Here is a 14084-nt window from a genome sequence, read left to right as displayed (position 1 = left end):
AAGGGAGAAATTTCAATTAGGCCAGCTTGATTGCAATACAGGGTTCAATAAGACAATAGTGATAGGTTGGGAATAAAAAGTCAAGGACCTCTAATGCTTTAATACGAAGTCTATGACTTGTTCTATGAATAATTAATTCTTGTAAAAGGTTTCTGAACAGAGGAATGACAATTAGAACCATGCCTTGGATCTGCTATCACCGGGCTAAAGGAGGTAAGTAGGGAAGGGCTAAGGAGGCCGTTATAACAGCGCAGGGCCATGGTACAAAGAACCTTCGATGGAATGGAAAGCAAGATGATGCAGACACAGAACTGAGAGGAACTGACAAAATGATAGGTTGTGGATGAGCAGAAGGAATCACAGAACCTGAGCTGGAAGACACTTCTCAGCAATCATTTAGGAGACCAACCCAAGTCTGAAAATAATTCTCTTTATAACATACTTGGCAAATGATCATTCAGTTTTTGCTTAATGATCTCTAATAAGAGGAAACATACTACTGTGTTCGAAGACAGTCCATATTATTAAATAATTTTTATTTTCTAGTTTAAATCTCATTTTTTGGGGGGGGGGGAGCAACATCTACACATTGTCCCTAGGTAGTTCTACTTTCTGGGCTAAATAGAACAAGTCCCATACAGCTTAACAGTGCAAATGCTTCAAATATTCGAAGACACTTATCATGTCCTCCGTGAGTCTCCTCTTTTCCAAGGTAAACATCCTCAGTCCCCTCAACTGATATGGTGCCCATAAGTTTATTAATAGGGGTAGGGACTGTTTCTATGGTTTCACTAGTTCAGGCAACTGCCAGGAAAGGAAAATGCTTTGAACTACATAAATCTGCATCTTCTCCGTGATTTACAGTCTTCACAAAATGGTCTAGAGCATTAAAAGAGTGATTTGCCCAGGGTCCACAGAGGTGGTCTTAAACCCTGTTATTCCTGGTTTCAAGGCTAGTTCACTATCCAGTATGCTAAAAATATTTCTCAGTTTACCAACATCCTTCCAAAAACATGACACTCATATTTGAACACATTATTTCTAAATGTAGGCTGATGACCAGAAGAGAGGACAACAGGACTCTAACTCCTTACTTTTAGAAATGGCATCTCTTTTAATGAAGTCTAAGACTCCATTAATTTTCATGGCTTTTATGTCACACTGCTGAATCATACTGTAGTTTTTTGAATCCTCTTACGAAGTGGGAAAAATGAGGGATGACACATAGAGAGCCAGACTGCTCCATTGGAATCCTCAAGATGTAGGGACCAAGGGAAGAATGCCTCCAGAATGTGGGATAGAACTCCTATGGTGAACTTCTAGGAGGACTTGGATAAAAATAGGCAAACTTGAATAGGTTGAGATATGAAGTGAAGGAACTCCCAAACTGATGACATCACAGGTCTATTTAAATATCTAAGAATACTGATTAAGAGTAAGACTCCTAGATATTTTTTTGATGAACTGGTATCTAGCCATGTCTCCTCCATCTTGGACCTAAGAAGCTGAGAGTAAGACGTGGTATTTGGTCCTATTACACTTCCTCTTATAATTTTAGCTCTTGACCCTTCTTCAGTGTATCCCTTCTGATGCAAAGTATATTGAACAGAACCAGGAGAACATTGTCCACAGTAACAGCAACGTTGTACGATGATCAGCTGGTATGACGTAGCTATTCTCAGCAGGACAATGACAATTCCTAATGATTTATGATGAAAAATGCTATCCATCTCCAGAGAAAAAACTGATGGAGTCTGAATGCAGACCGAAGCATGCTTATTTCCAGCATGAATTTTCTTGTTTTCTAGTATGATACACTAATATGGAAACATGCTTTGCATGACTGTTCACGCATAACCATTATCAAATCGCTTGCCTCCTCAATGAAGGGGGTGGAGAGGGAGAGAGGCAGAGAACTTGAAACTCAAAACTTTAAAAAACGAATGCTAAACATTGTTTTTCCGTGTAATTGAGAAAATATAGTATGTACTATTGTGCTATATAAGAAATGATAAAGTGAATGGTTTCAGGGAAACCTGAGAAGACTTGTATAAAATGATGTAAAGAAAACAAGACCCGAACAACTTATACAATGAAAACATTACCATACGGACAAACAACTCTGACAGACTTACGGATTCAGATCAACGCAATGACCAGCCACGACTCCAGAGAACTAATAATGAAACACAAGCAGCGAAGGGTGAACAGGCGAAAGGCTCCAAGTGCGCGAGGAAACACACCCGTGTTCTCCCCTTCTGCGGGCCGTGCCTAATTCATCTGCTTTGTTTATCTCGTTCTGCAGCTCATTTTTAAGGGGGATGTTAATTTCATTCTCAAGAGGAATGGGGGAAGAAGGAGAGGGGAAACAGGCAGGACGTGGATTTTTGCTGAATCAAAAAAATAAATTTAATTTTAAAAAGACAGAAAAGCAACTTCAAAGAAATAAAAGAGTCTATTTATAGGGGTTAGCAGGCAAGGTAGGTAAAAGGATGGATAATGGCCATCTATGACAGCTAGCAAGATAAGACTTCACAGGTCAGACAGAATAACGACAGGCAAAGGATTTGGATTTTACCTGAGAGTAGATTAAGCTTTATTATCCTGAGTCTCTTTAACCTTGGTGGGGCTCTAATGTGTGGCAGGAGACAGCTGGGTGGTCTTCTAAAGGGTAGTTATGGGCTTTGTCCCTTATGGCTTTCAGCTGGTAGCCATTATATAAGATTGAAGCAGCTAGGTGGTGCAGTGGATAGAGCACCAGTGTAGGAGTCAGGAGGACCTGAGTTCAAATCTCACCTCAGTAACTGGACACTCACTAGCTGTGTGACCTTGGGCAAGTCACTTAACCCCAATTGCCTCATCCTGGGTCATCTCCAGTCATCCTGATGAATAGCTGGTCACTGGACTCAGATGGCTCCAGAGGAAAAGTGAGGCTGGTGACCTGCACAGCCCTCCCTCACTCAAAACAAAGTCATTATTTCTCTGATAGCACGGTCTTCTTTGGAAACGAAGGATGAACACACACTGGCTATCTGATCAGGACAGAAGTTCTCAGATACAGTTATAGGTCACAGTTTTTCAAACTATGGAGTTAACCTTCTTGGGAAAGCACAAGACCCTCCGGAGGGTAGGGGCATGAAGCAAATGCCAAAAGTTATTGAATTTGTCCAAGTACAACTCCTTTACAAATACACGCATCCCAAGAGATCATAAAAATGGGAAAGGGTCCCACATGTACAAAAATATTTATAGCAGCACTCTTTGTAGTTGCCAAAAACTGGAAGTCAAGGGGATGTCCATCAATTGGGGAATGGCTGAATAAATTATGGTATATGAATGTAATGGAGTACTATTGTGCCATAAGAAATGATGAACAAGAAGACTTCAGAGAGGCCTGGAAGGACTTATATGACCTGATGCTGAGTGAAAGGAGCAGAACCAGGAGAACTTTGTGCACAGCAACGACCACAGTGTGCGAGAGTTTTTTCTGGTAGACTTGGAATTTCGTAATAACGCAAGAACTTCTTAAAAAAAAAAAAATTCCAGTGGTGGTTCTCAAGGCAAAATGCCTTCCACACTCAGAGAAAGAAATATGGAAGTCATTCGCAGAATGTAGCAGATCATGTTTGTGTATGTGTATGTTTTTGTGTATCATGTTTTGATTTGTGATATGATTTCTTTCATTTATTTTAGTCTGACTACATAGCATGACTATGGTGAAAATATACTCAATAGGAAAGTATATGTAGAACCTATACAGAATTGTATGCAGTCGTGGGGAGGGAGGGGGGTAGTGGGGGTAGGTGTGGGGGGATAAAATCTCAATTGTATGGCAGTGATTGTTAAACATTAAAAAATAAAAAAATAAAAAACAAATACACACACCCTTTTCAATGAAAATAAAGTTCAAGTGAAAATCAATAAAAACAATTCACTAACATTCAGACCCACTCCAACCGACAGTAAATGCACTGAAGTGATTACATAAAATGATACTGGCAAACCAGACCAAATTGGGGTTAGTGTCTGTCAGATCTTGACAGAGGCTTGGCAGATCTCCCACGTGCACTGCCAACAGATAAAGGATGACGATACATAAGAGCTGTGTCACTGTGCTGGTTGCTGTACACGAACTTTGAAGGTATAATGTTAAGTTAAATCAACTACATGTAAAAATGAAAAGTTTCATAATATTAAAAAAAAGTTTATGGAGACTGAGCCGTGTCAAAATGAATCTGGCTCTCTGACAGCAAGGTTAACAATACCAATGTGCTACACCTACACACATGTTTGGAACACTGCCTCAGCAAATCATTAATCAACAACCACTTGTTAAGCATCACTACAAGCTATTCATTATATGAGACAGTTGGGACACCCGTACAAAGGATGAAAACAACTCTTCCTGCAAAGAGTTTGCCTTCTAAAGAGGAGACAGTGGAGAGTATCTCAAAAGGCTTAGTGCAGATTCAAGCTACAAAAGCTCAAAACTGCACTAAGACTTTTGGGATACCTGGTACATATAAGTATCCAAAGCATAAATATAAAATGAATAAAAGCAAATATATAAAAATTAATTAAATGTAAGATTTGGGAAAGAGAGAATTAGTAGTTGGGGAGATCAGGAAAAGCTTCATACAGAAAGGAGTGCATGAGCTGCATCTCATAGAAAAAGGACTCCCTGAGGCAAAGGTGAGAGGAGAATGCATTCCAGGTATGAAAAATATCTAATGTAAAAAAGGAACAGAGATGGGGGATGAAATATCATTTGGACTGTAGAGTACAGGAAGGAAGAGTGAAGTCCACTGAAGCTGGAAAGACAGATTGGGACCAGGCTGTAAAGGGCTTTAAAAATTAAATAGGGTTCCCCAATTAATAAATGGTCAAAGGACATGAACAGGCAGTCTTCAGAGGAAGAAATTAAAGCTATCTATAGTCATATGAAAAAATGCTCTAAATCACTATTGATCAGAGAAATGCAAATCAAAACAGTTCTGAGATACCACATCACATCTATCAGATTGGCTAACTTGACAGAACAGGAAGATGATAAATGGTGGAGCAGATGTGGGAGAGCTGGAACACTAATTCATTGTTGGTGGAGCTGTGAGCTGATCCAACCATTCTGGAGAGCAGTTTGGAACTATGCCCAAAGGGCTACAAAAATGTGCATACCCTTTGACCTAACAATATCACTTCTAGGACTGTATCCCAAAGAGATCATAAAAATGGGAAAGATTCCCACATGTACAAAAATATTTATAGCAGCTCTCTCTGAGGTGGCCAAAAACTGGAAATCAAGGGGATGTCCATCAATTGGGGAATGGCTGAACAAATTGTGGTGTATGAATGTAACGGAATACTATTGTGCTATGAGAAATGATGAACCGAAAGACTACAGAGAGGCCTGGAAAGATTTATATGAACTGACACTGAGTGAAAGCAGCAGAACCGGGAGAACTTTGTATATAGTAAAAACCACAGCGTGTGAGGAATTTTTCTGATAGACTTAGCCCTTCACAGCAATGTAAGACCTAAAACATTCCCAAAGGACTCGAGGCAAAATGCCATCCACATCCAAAAAAGAATTATAGAATTGGAATGCAGAACGAAGCAGAATATTTTCTCTTGTGTTATGTTTTGTTTTGCTTTGTTTTCTCATTCATTTTAATTCCCCTATGCAACATGACTAATGTAAAAATCTGCTTAACAACAACGTATATATAGAAACCATATAAGATTGCATGGCATCTTGGGAAGGAAGGGGAAAGGGAGGGGGAGAAAAATCTAAGACTCATGGAAGTGATTGTAGAAAACTAAAAATAAATAAATTTTAAAAACAAATTATAAGAAACTAAACAGGGGTTTATATTTGCTCTTAGAAGCAAGACACCTGAAAAAGTAGGGGAATTACAATCAGATCTGAGCTTAAGAAAAATTACTTTCGCATCAGTGTGCACAGGACGCACTGGAATGGAGAAAAGAAAGACTTGGGCCACAGAAGCCAGGATGTTATTGACAAGATGTGACAAATGGTTGGTTATGTGAGGCGAATAAAGGTAAGAAAGTTCAGAATAATGTTGAGGTTACAAACCTAGAAGACAGAAAAGATGATAGTATCTTCAAAAAAAAAGAGGGAAGTTTGGAAAAAGGGGATGGGTTTGGGAGTTCAGTTTTGGACATGCTGAATTTGAGGTGTCAATGAGATATCCAGTCGGAAATGTCCAATATACAACTGGTAACGTGGGACTGAAACTCAGGGGAAAGACTGGGTCTGGATATGTAGTTCTGGCAGTCATCTATATATGGATGATAGTTAAACCCATGGGAATTAATGAAGTTACCAAAAGAAAAAGTACAGGAGGAAAAGGAAAAAGGAGCTAGGACAGAAGTTTGGGGAACCCCCATAGGTAAGACAGGAAAGGAAACTGAGGAGTGGTCAGACAGGTGGGAGGAGAACCAGCAGAGTGTGGTATCATGAAAACCCATACAGAACACAGTATCCAGCAGGAAAGGGTGATCAATAACGTCAAGTGCAGCAGAGGTCAAGGATAAGGACAGAGACGACCTTCAGATCTGGCAACTAAGAGATTTCTGGTAACTTTAGAGACAGCAGTTTTATGTGAGTGATGAGGTCAAAAGTCAGATTTCAAGGAGTTAAAGTGAGAGGACAGCAAATCGAGGCACCAAGTACAGACAGCTTTTTCAAAGAATTTCACTGAGAAAGGGAAAAGAAATATAGGATGAAAGCTTGAGGGATGGGAGAGAATAGGGAAAGTTTTTTTAAGGATGTGGGTATAGATTTAAGCATGTTGAAAAGCAGGAGGTAAGGAAAAATAGGGAGAGGTTGAATATTCAATAGAGAGAGGAAGACTGAGAATGCCTCCTTCTGGAGAAGACAGAACAAAAGATGGGAACAGATGTAAATATAAAGGCCACAGGAAAAAGAAAGGGCCCTTTCTTTTTCAAAGATCATTTTTGAAATAAACATGATTCAGTCTGGCTTAAATATGCCACAGTCAAATGAAAAACTAAATTGGAAACCACAAAGAGAGAACATAGCAGTTTCTGGCAGCAATCAATTTATGACTTAATATGGGAGCAAAGATATTATGAAAATAATGCTTACCTGATAAGATCTGATGGGGTATCACGGCCTTTGGCTTCATCATCCTGCCGGACTTCACAGACACGGCTAAACACAGACACTGTCTTCTGAGAACTAAGGATAACAGAGTAAAGCGATAAGTCTACATTTGTTTGGCGAGAATAAACAACTTTCAATCAGACAACAAGCTTTTACTAAGTGATGACTGTATCAAGCACTGTGCTACATAACAGAAATATCTCTCAGGCACCGCAGGTAAATAACCTTCCTTCACATTTCTTCTCCCATAATTCTTCCCTTGACCCAAGATGCAGCTTTCTTATATGCCTAATGCAGCCTAAGAAAATCTGCATGAGGAAAGTCATCAGGAACAATAACATAATCCCACAATCCCTAGCCCCATGCTATCATCCAACAGCATTTCTGTCCCACTGCAGTGCTCAGCTCTTACTGGCACTATATAATCTTACAAATGGACGAAAATAGCAACACTTCTTCTTGTGTAGGCAGAAGACAGAATGATCCTTCTTCTAAACATAACCTTATGAGAGCTACTGTGTACAGAAACACAGAAACAAAAAAAGAAGCTCAAGTACTCCTGTGTTCAATCTATTTGTAAAGAAACCATATCCCACAATCTAGTTTTTCCTACAGATCAAGATTTTCATCTGTTTGGGTATGCTTTTAAAACAAGATAAACATATACTAATACCATCACCAATAACGCATATTAACAACCACTTCCTTTCATTCCAATCTCTTCCTTTGTTACACTCCCACCCTTGCTCTCTGTCCCACACTCTAAGGTTTTCTCTAACTTTAGAAATAAATTAAATTGTACATGCAGACCAACAATAAGCGACATCTGGAATACAATACCACAACTACAGAGTAAAACAAATGTTTTTTTCTCCACTGTAAGACTATAGATTTATAAAGGGTATTTAGCAGAAAATTCTAAAGTAACATATAAACCACACCCAGAAACATTAAGTTCATTTTACAGGAAGAGATATTAAGTCCAGAGTGATGAAATTCTTTTTTCCAGAATATGTAGTAAACAAGAGGTAGGAACAGGATTGTATCAAAGAACTTGCTCTGTCATGCTTTAAGCAGTGCTACTGGAATTTAATGTTCAGTAGTATTATAGTCAGTAGCAGATGAGACTTTTATACCCTCCGATAGCCACCAGATGGCAAAGCTCTACTACACAGGCTGGAATCTAAAGATACTGTCACCCTCAAGGCATCATAGCAAGAAAGAGCCAAGACCACACGACGCTCCACCACCACCACCACCACCACCACCACCACCACAACCACAACCCAGCACAACACAGCTATCAGTCTGGGACACTAACTCCAACGATCTTCTCTAAGAGCCAACAATAACAAGATCAAGAACGATACACCACCAAACTGCAGTTAGTTTGGGACACTCACTAGAAATGATCTCATATAATGTGTGTTCGTCCTTCGTTGCCAAAGAAGACCACGCCATCAGAGAGATAATGACATGACTTGTACTGGACTTTGTTTTGAGCGAGGGAGGCCTGTGCAGGTCACCAGCCTCACTTCTCCTCCAGAGCCATCTGAATCCAGTGACCAGATATTCATCAGGATGACTGGAGATGACCCAGGATGAGGCAACTGGTCAAGGTCACACAGCTAGTGAGTGTCCAGTGTCTGAGGTGAGATTTGAACTCAGGTCCTCCTGACTCCTGCACTGGTGCTCTATCCACTGCACCACCTAGCTGCTTCAATCTTATATAATGGCTACCAGCTGAAAGCCATAAGGGACAAAGCCCATAAGACCCTCTAGAAGACCACCCAGCTGTCTCCTGCCACACATTAGAGCCCCGCCAAGGCTAAAGAGGCTCAGGATGAGGATTCTAATATGATTACTGGAGCAAATTTTTAAAAATTGTTTTTGTCAACATTTTAGTCAAGAATTAGCAGACAAAACACTGGTCTTATAAGAGTATTAATGAAAAAAACTGTGACATTCAATCTTTCCTCCTACAAATCCTTTCTTCTAGGTTTCATTTTAATTTTTTTCTACTATCGATAAATCATCTTTTCCTTCATTACCAGTGGCTCTGTATGAGACTGCTCTGCATAGCAACAAGCTCTGGTTACCTGGCAACAGACTCAGCAACAGCAGTGGATCCATTTTTCTTTTCACCACTTATAGGCTCTGAACAAAAACACAGGCAAGGAGGGAAGGGAGAAAAATAGAGAAATAATCCAGTTAGTATCATACCTAAAAACCTCCTTATTCTTCTACTCTTTCTTCCCCCACTCAGCAGTAGGAAGAAATAGGAATAAAGAATAGGAACAGAAGGAAAAAATCATTAACTATGATTTAACAATACAAGCATTCCCCATTCCTAACAATCCATATCCTCACTGTTGTGAACTAAGTGGACATAACCAAAAATATTATATGAAATTACTTAGCTGCAGGTTCTAAAACTGTCACCTACATATCTCTAAATCAGGGGTCCCTTAACCTGGGGTTTGTTCATTTTTTTAATATCTACCTTTTTAAAGTTAAATATTTTTAAATTTTAATTTGGCTTCAAATATAAATCATTGTATTTCAATATAATTGGTTTCCTTTGTAATTTACATATTTTATTCTGTGCATTTTAAAATATTATTTTCAGGTGTTCATAAGCTTTACTAGACTGTGCAAAGGATCCATGACACAAACAGGTTAAGAACCTCAGATCTAAATAAAGATAAATTGAGTAATTAAAATAATATTTCACCTTTGTATAATGTTTTAAAGTCTGAAAAGCACTTCACAAATATTAACTTCTCAAATATTATCATCAAAACTAAGCAGCAGAGATGAGGAAGGTGAGGCTCAGAAAGATTGCCTGACATGGCTAAGTTCACTCAACTAGTGTCTGGGGTAGGATTCAGATACAGGTCTTCCTGAATTCCTCACTCCAAGTTCAATGACCTAGCTATTCCGCATTCTGCCTCTCCCTGAGATGGTAGTCATGATACCATAAAAATCATCCACATAGAAACTGGAGTCCCTAAGAACAATAAAACAACTTAGTCATATGAAAAAATGCTCTAAATCATTATTGATTAGAGACACGCAAATTAAAATGACCTTGAAATAGCATTTCATACCTATCACATTGGCTAAAATGAATGAAAGGGAAAGCAGCAAATGTTGGAGAGGAGATAGAAAAATTGGGACACTAAGTCATTATTGGTGGAATTGTGAACTGATCTAACCATTGCGGGGAGCAATCTGGAATTGTGCACAGACAGTTATTAAACTGCCTACCCTTTGACCCAGCAATATCACCACTAAGTCTACTTCCAAAGACGACTGGGAAAGAGGAAAAGAACCTCTATGTTCTAAAATATTTATAGCAGCTCTTTTGTGGTGGTAAACAACTGGAAAATGTAGTTACGGTATATGATTTGGATAGAATACTACTAAGCTATGACAAATAACTAGCTCGGTCATCTGAGAAAAACAGGGAAAGACTTGTACGAGATAAGGAGGAGCGAAATGAGCAGATCCAAGAGAATGCTGTATACAGTAACAGCAACAGTTTTAAGAACAACTTTGAGTAAGTTACTTTAACTATTATAAATATCCAAATTCACTACAAAGGACACATGCATCCAGAGAAAGAACTAACAAACAGAAGTATATATAGAATGATTTTATGTTTATATACATATTTGTGTCTAATGGCAGCCATCTCTGGGAGGAGGAGGGGAGGAAGGGGAAAGTGGAGGGAAGAAAAAAGGAAAAACAATTATGATAACTTCAATATATATTTAAAGGGAATAACAAGTTGTACAATCACCTCTTTTTACCGTACTGTGTTATGAAAATGCTTGTTTTATTCCGTAAATTAAAACTTTTTGTAAAAAACAATTTTTTTTTAAAAGAAGAAGAGTGAGCAACTTGAAAAGTGGTTTGGATAATCCAAGTTCAGCTGAAAAATCTGAGGAGTAATAGGGAAGATTACTTACCAACTATGAGTTTTATTATTTTCATCGTTTATAAATGAGATACAAACATTCATGGAGACTGACTTTACTTGTGTTCCAGTGACTATGATCTCTGACAGTAGAAACAAAAGGCAGAAAGCTCCACGTCCTTCCCTAACCCTTCTCCATTGCAGTGCCTTCCCTCTGTTCTCTCCTGTTTATCCGGTATATTGCATCTGTTTGCAGGCTGTCTCCCCTATTAGACTGTGAGCTCCTTGAGGGAGCCTCTTTATTGTATGATGTAAGGGAGCACAGAGTAAGAGCAGGAAGGAACCTTAGGGATTATCTTAGTCTCACTCCCTCATTTTACCGTTAGAGTAGAAGGCAGCAGAGCCAGGACTCAAGCCTAAGTCCTTTGACTCTAAATCTACTCTCCTGGAGCATCATTTTGCCCCTGGTTCCAGCCCTAGGCTTGGATTTCAACGAACTGCAGTACAATTCCAATCTGTTAACTGGAATGAGTGACCAAGAGCCTTTTCTTTGGCCTCAAAACTTTTGCCTTTCAAGTCTATAAACTTCCCTGGTAAACAGATCCCCAACTCAAGGCATGTGCCTACAAGGACCCAATACCGTGGAAACAGCACTAGAATCCAGAAGAAACTGAACACTGTAATTAGTACCATGTTCGATAAACACATCTGCTAACTCGGTTAAGGACTCGATATTCTACAACTATTAGAAAAAATGGAAAGCAATCTGAGAGAATTTGAAGATTTCAAGCCATGTTCCATAATGTGCTCAAAATGGGTGCAGAACCAACACAGAAAAGGTTATATTAAACACATCAGAGAAGGAAGTGATAAGGCATTTTCACAATTGGAAGGGAGGGAAGTTTTTGACCAAACACGGGATAGAAATACTACAAAGTAAAAGAGAGAGGTGTTATTGTATAAAATTGAAAGGGCTTTTGAACAAACAAAAGCAATGCAGGCAGAATCAGAACAAATAACTATTTGGGGGAAAAAATCTCTGCAGCAAATATCTCTGATGAGGTGCTGACATCTAAACTACAGAGAAAATCGGTACAAACAGAAAATAAGACTCATCTTCCAGTAAATAAATGGTCAAATACTATGAATAAGAGGTCTGCAAATAAAGAACTCTAGGCTACCAACAATCACCTGAAATCTCTAAGCGTAAGAAAAACGCAAGTGAAAACAGCTCGGAAGCTCTATTCCACACCCTTCAGACGGGCAGAGAGAACCAAAAACGGAAAAGGAAAATTGCTGGAAGGGCCACGGGAGAACAGGCACGTTAATTAATGCACTGCTGGTGGAACTGGGAAGTTGTCAAGTCAATCTGGAAAATAATTTGAAAAATATATCCAAAAGATAAAAACTGTGTATACCCTTTGATCCAGTGTAAAACAAACAAGAAAGAGCACTAGGTTTAGGGGCAGAGGGCCTGGGTTCAAGTTCCAACTTTGCTACTAACTACCTGTGTTGCAAATTATTTAACCCAAGGTACTATTAAATTCTATGATCCTATGACTTTTGAAAGTACAGGGTTGATATGGCTTCTTGGGTTCAGAGATTTGCCACATCTAATCCCTAACAACCTAATATTCTCCTTCTGCCAATGCCACTCTATCCTGGTACCCATCTTCAATGCCTACTTGCCCTAGGACCCACATCTCCATACATCCCAATCAGAAAATACTTTCTAGTTTTAAAAAAAATCCTAACAAAGGAAAAGAAACTATACAAAAAGAGTAAGACAAGGTAAATGAGCAGCAAACTATCTATTCTCATACTGTCTATAGTCTCATACTAAGTGATCCTAAATTGTTCTATCTCACTATAATTCCTCAGTCCTCATGTGTCCCATACTGATTCACTCTTGACCTAGAACTCCACTCAGCTCATTCAATTCCCTTGTGGTCTCAAACGAAAATACTGTCTTTTCTCCTTGAAAGATGCCATGCTAATTTTATGATGTTCCCATATCATCCCACAAGGGCATTATGGCTCTAGTTTATTCACATTCCATCATACCAGGTTCACTATCAAATAACTAGGGAGTTTTTGATTGAATAATCAAGAATATTTAGTACTTCTAGTATACTATTACTTAATGACCCAAATCAAAGTATGAAAATGCAACCATTATAGACAGCATTCCCAGTGCTTCAATAATGAGGAAATTCATCCCAACACAAAGTCACCTCTCCCCAAAATTCACACTAGCTAATCTTTCTACTGTTAACACTGCTTAGGAAAAAAAGGGAGTTTGCATGATATATCCTTATACTGTTAGAGATCATCAGTGTGCTGGTTAGTTTTGCTGAACTTTAAAAAATTGTTTTTAATTTTTGTTCTAAGGCAAATTCAGAGGGAAAGGAGAAGGATGTACTAAGAGAAGATTATGATATTAAAAACAAAAAGCATCAATAAAACTGAGAAAAAATTTAAAAAGAAAGAGGGAGTGCTAAGAATAGCCAAGATTATTGCTTAATTGGGTCAATAATACAAAATACCAAAGGGGCCAGAAACTTTTCATAGCTTACCCAGATATGCATAAAAAGATAACTTCCTTTCCAAACTCAATTGCAAGGACTCTTCACTCGCCTCAGTCTCAGGGCTCACCAGTTTCATTTTCAGACTCAATTTTTCATCCACTTCTGGGACAGCTCTGGAATCCCCTTTTTCACTTTCATCAGTAACATCGTTGGACCCCACAGAACTTTCAGCCATGACATCACTGGCTGCTAAGGGGCTCTCTGAATAGCTGTCCACAACTGAAAGAAAGGAAGGAGGAGGAAGGAGAAAAAAACCCCACTAAAGCACACACATTAAATACAGCCTCTCAGGGTCTTCCGTTTGCCTCTGCAATTCCACAGGTCTGCAAGATCCAAGCTGTTGTACCTAGAAGAGATCCTGTCACAAATATCCACAACTACACGCTGTCATTGACACCTGGTCTTAAGAGGAGCAACAGGATTCAGT

General features: G+C 38.9%; 1 protein-coding gene across 1 annotated transcript in view; it reads right to left on the bottom strand.

The window, feature by feature from the left end:
* Positions 1–7091: 7091 nt before the first annotated feature.
* Positions 7092–14084, bottom strand: part of LOC140513780 (TP53-binding protein 1-like) — an 80980-nt gene continuing 73987 nt past the window's right edge. The window contains exons 12-14 of the mRNA XM_072623785.1: positions 13646–13876; positions 9247–9304; positions 7092–7222 (exon numbers count right to left, since the gene is read on the bottom strand). Of these exons, the coding sequence (XP_072479886.1) occupies positions 7126–7222; positions 9247–9304; positions 13646–13876 (386 nt within the window). The 3' untranslated portion in view covers positions 7092–7125. The remainder of the gene's footprint in view (positions 7223–9246; positions 9305–13645; positions 13877–14084) is intronic.

Source organism: Notamacropus eugenii, chromosome 7, assembly GCF_028372415.1.
Source record: "Notamacropus eugenii isolate mMacEug1 chromosome 7, mMacEug1.pri_v2, whole genome shotgun sequence".
Taxonomy (NCBI): domain Eukaryota; kingdom Metazoa; phylum Chordata; class Mammalia; order Diprotodontia; family Macropodidae; genus Notamacropus; species Notamacropus eugenii.
The sequence above is the reverse complement of the archived record's forward strand: the minus strand, read 5'-3'. Positions and strand labels throughout refer to the sequence as shown.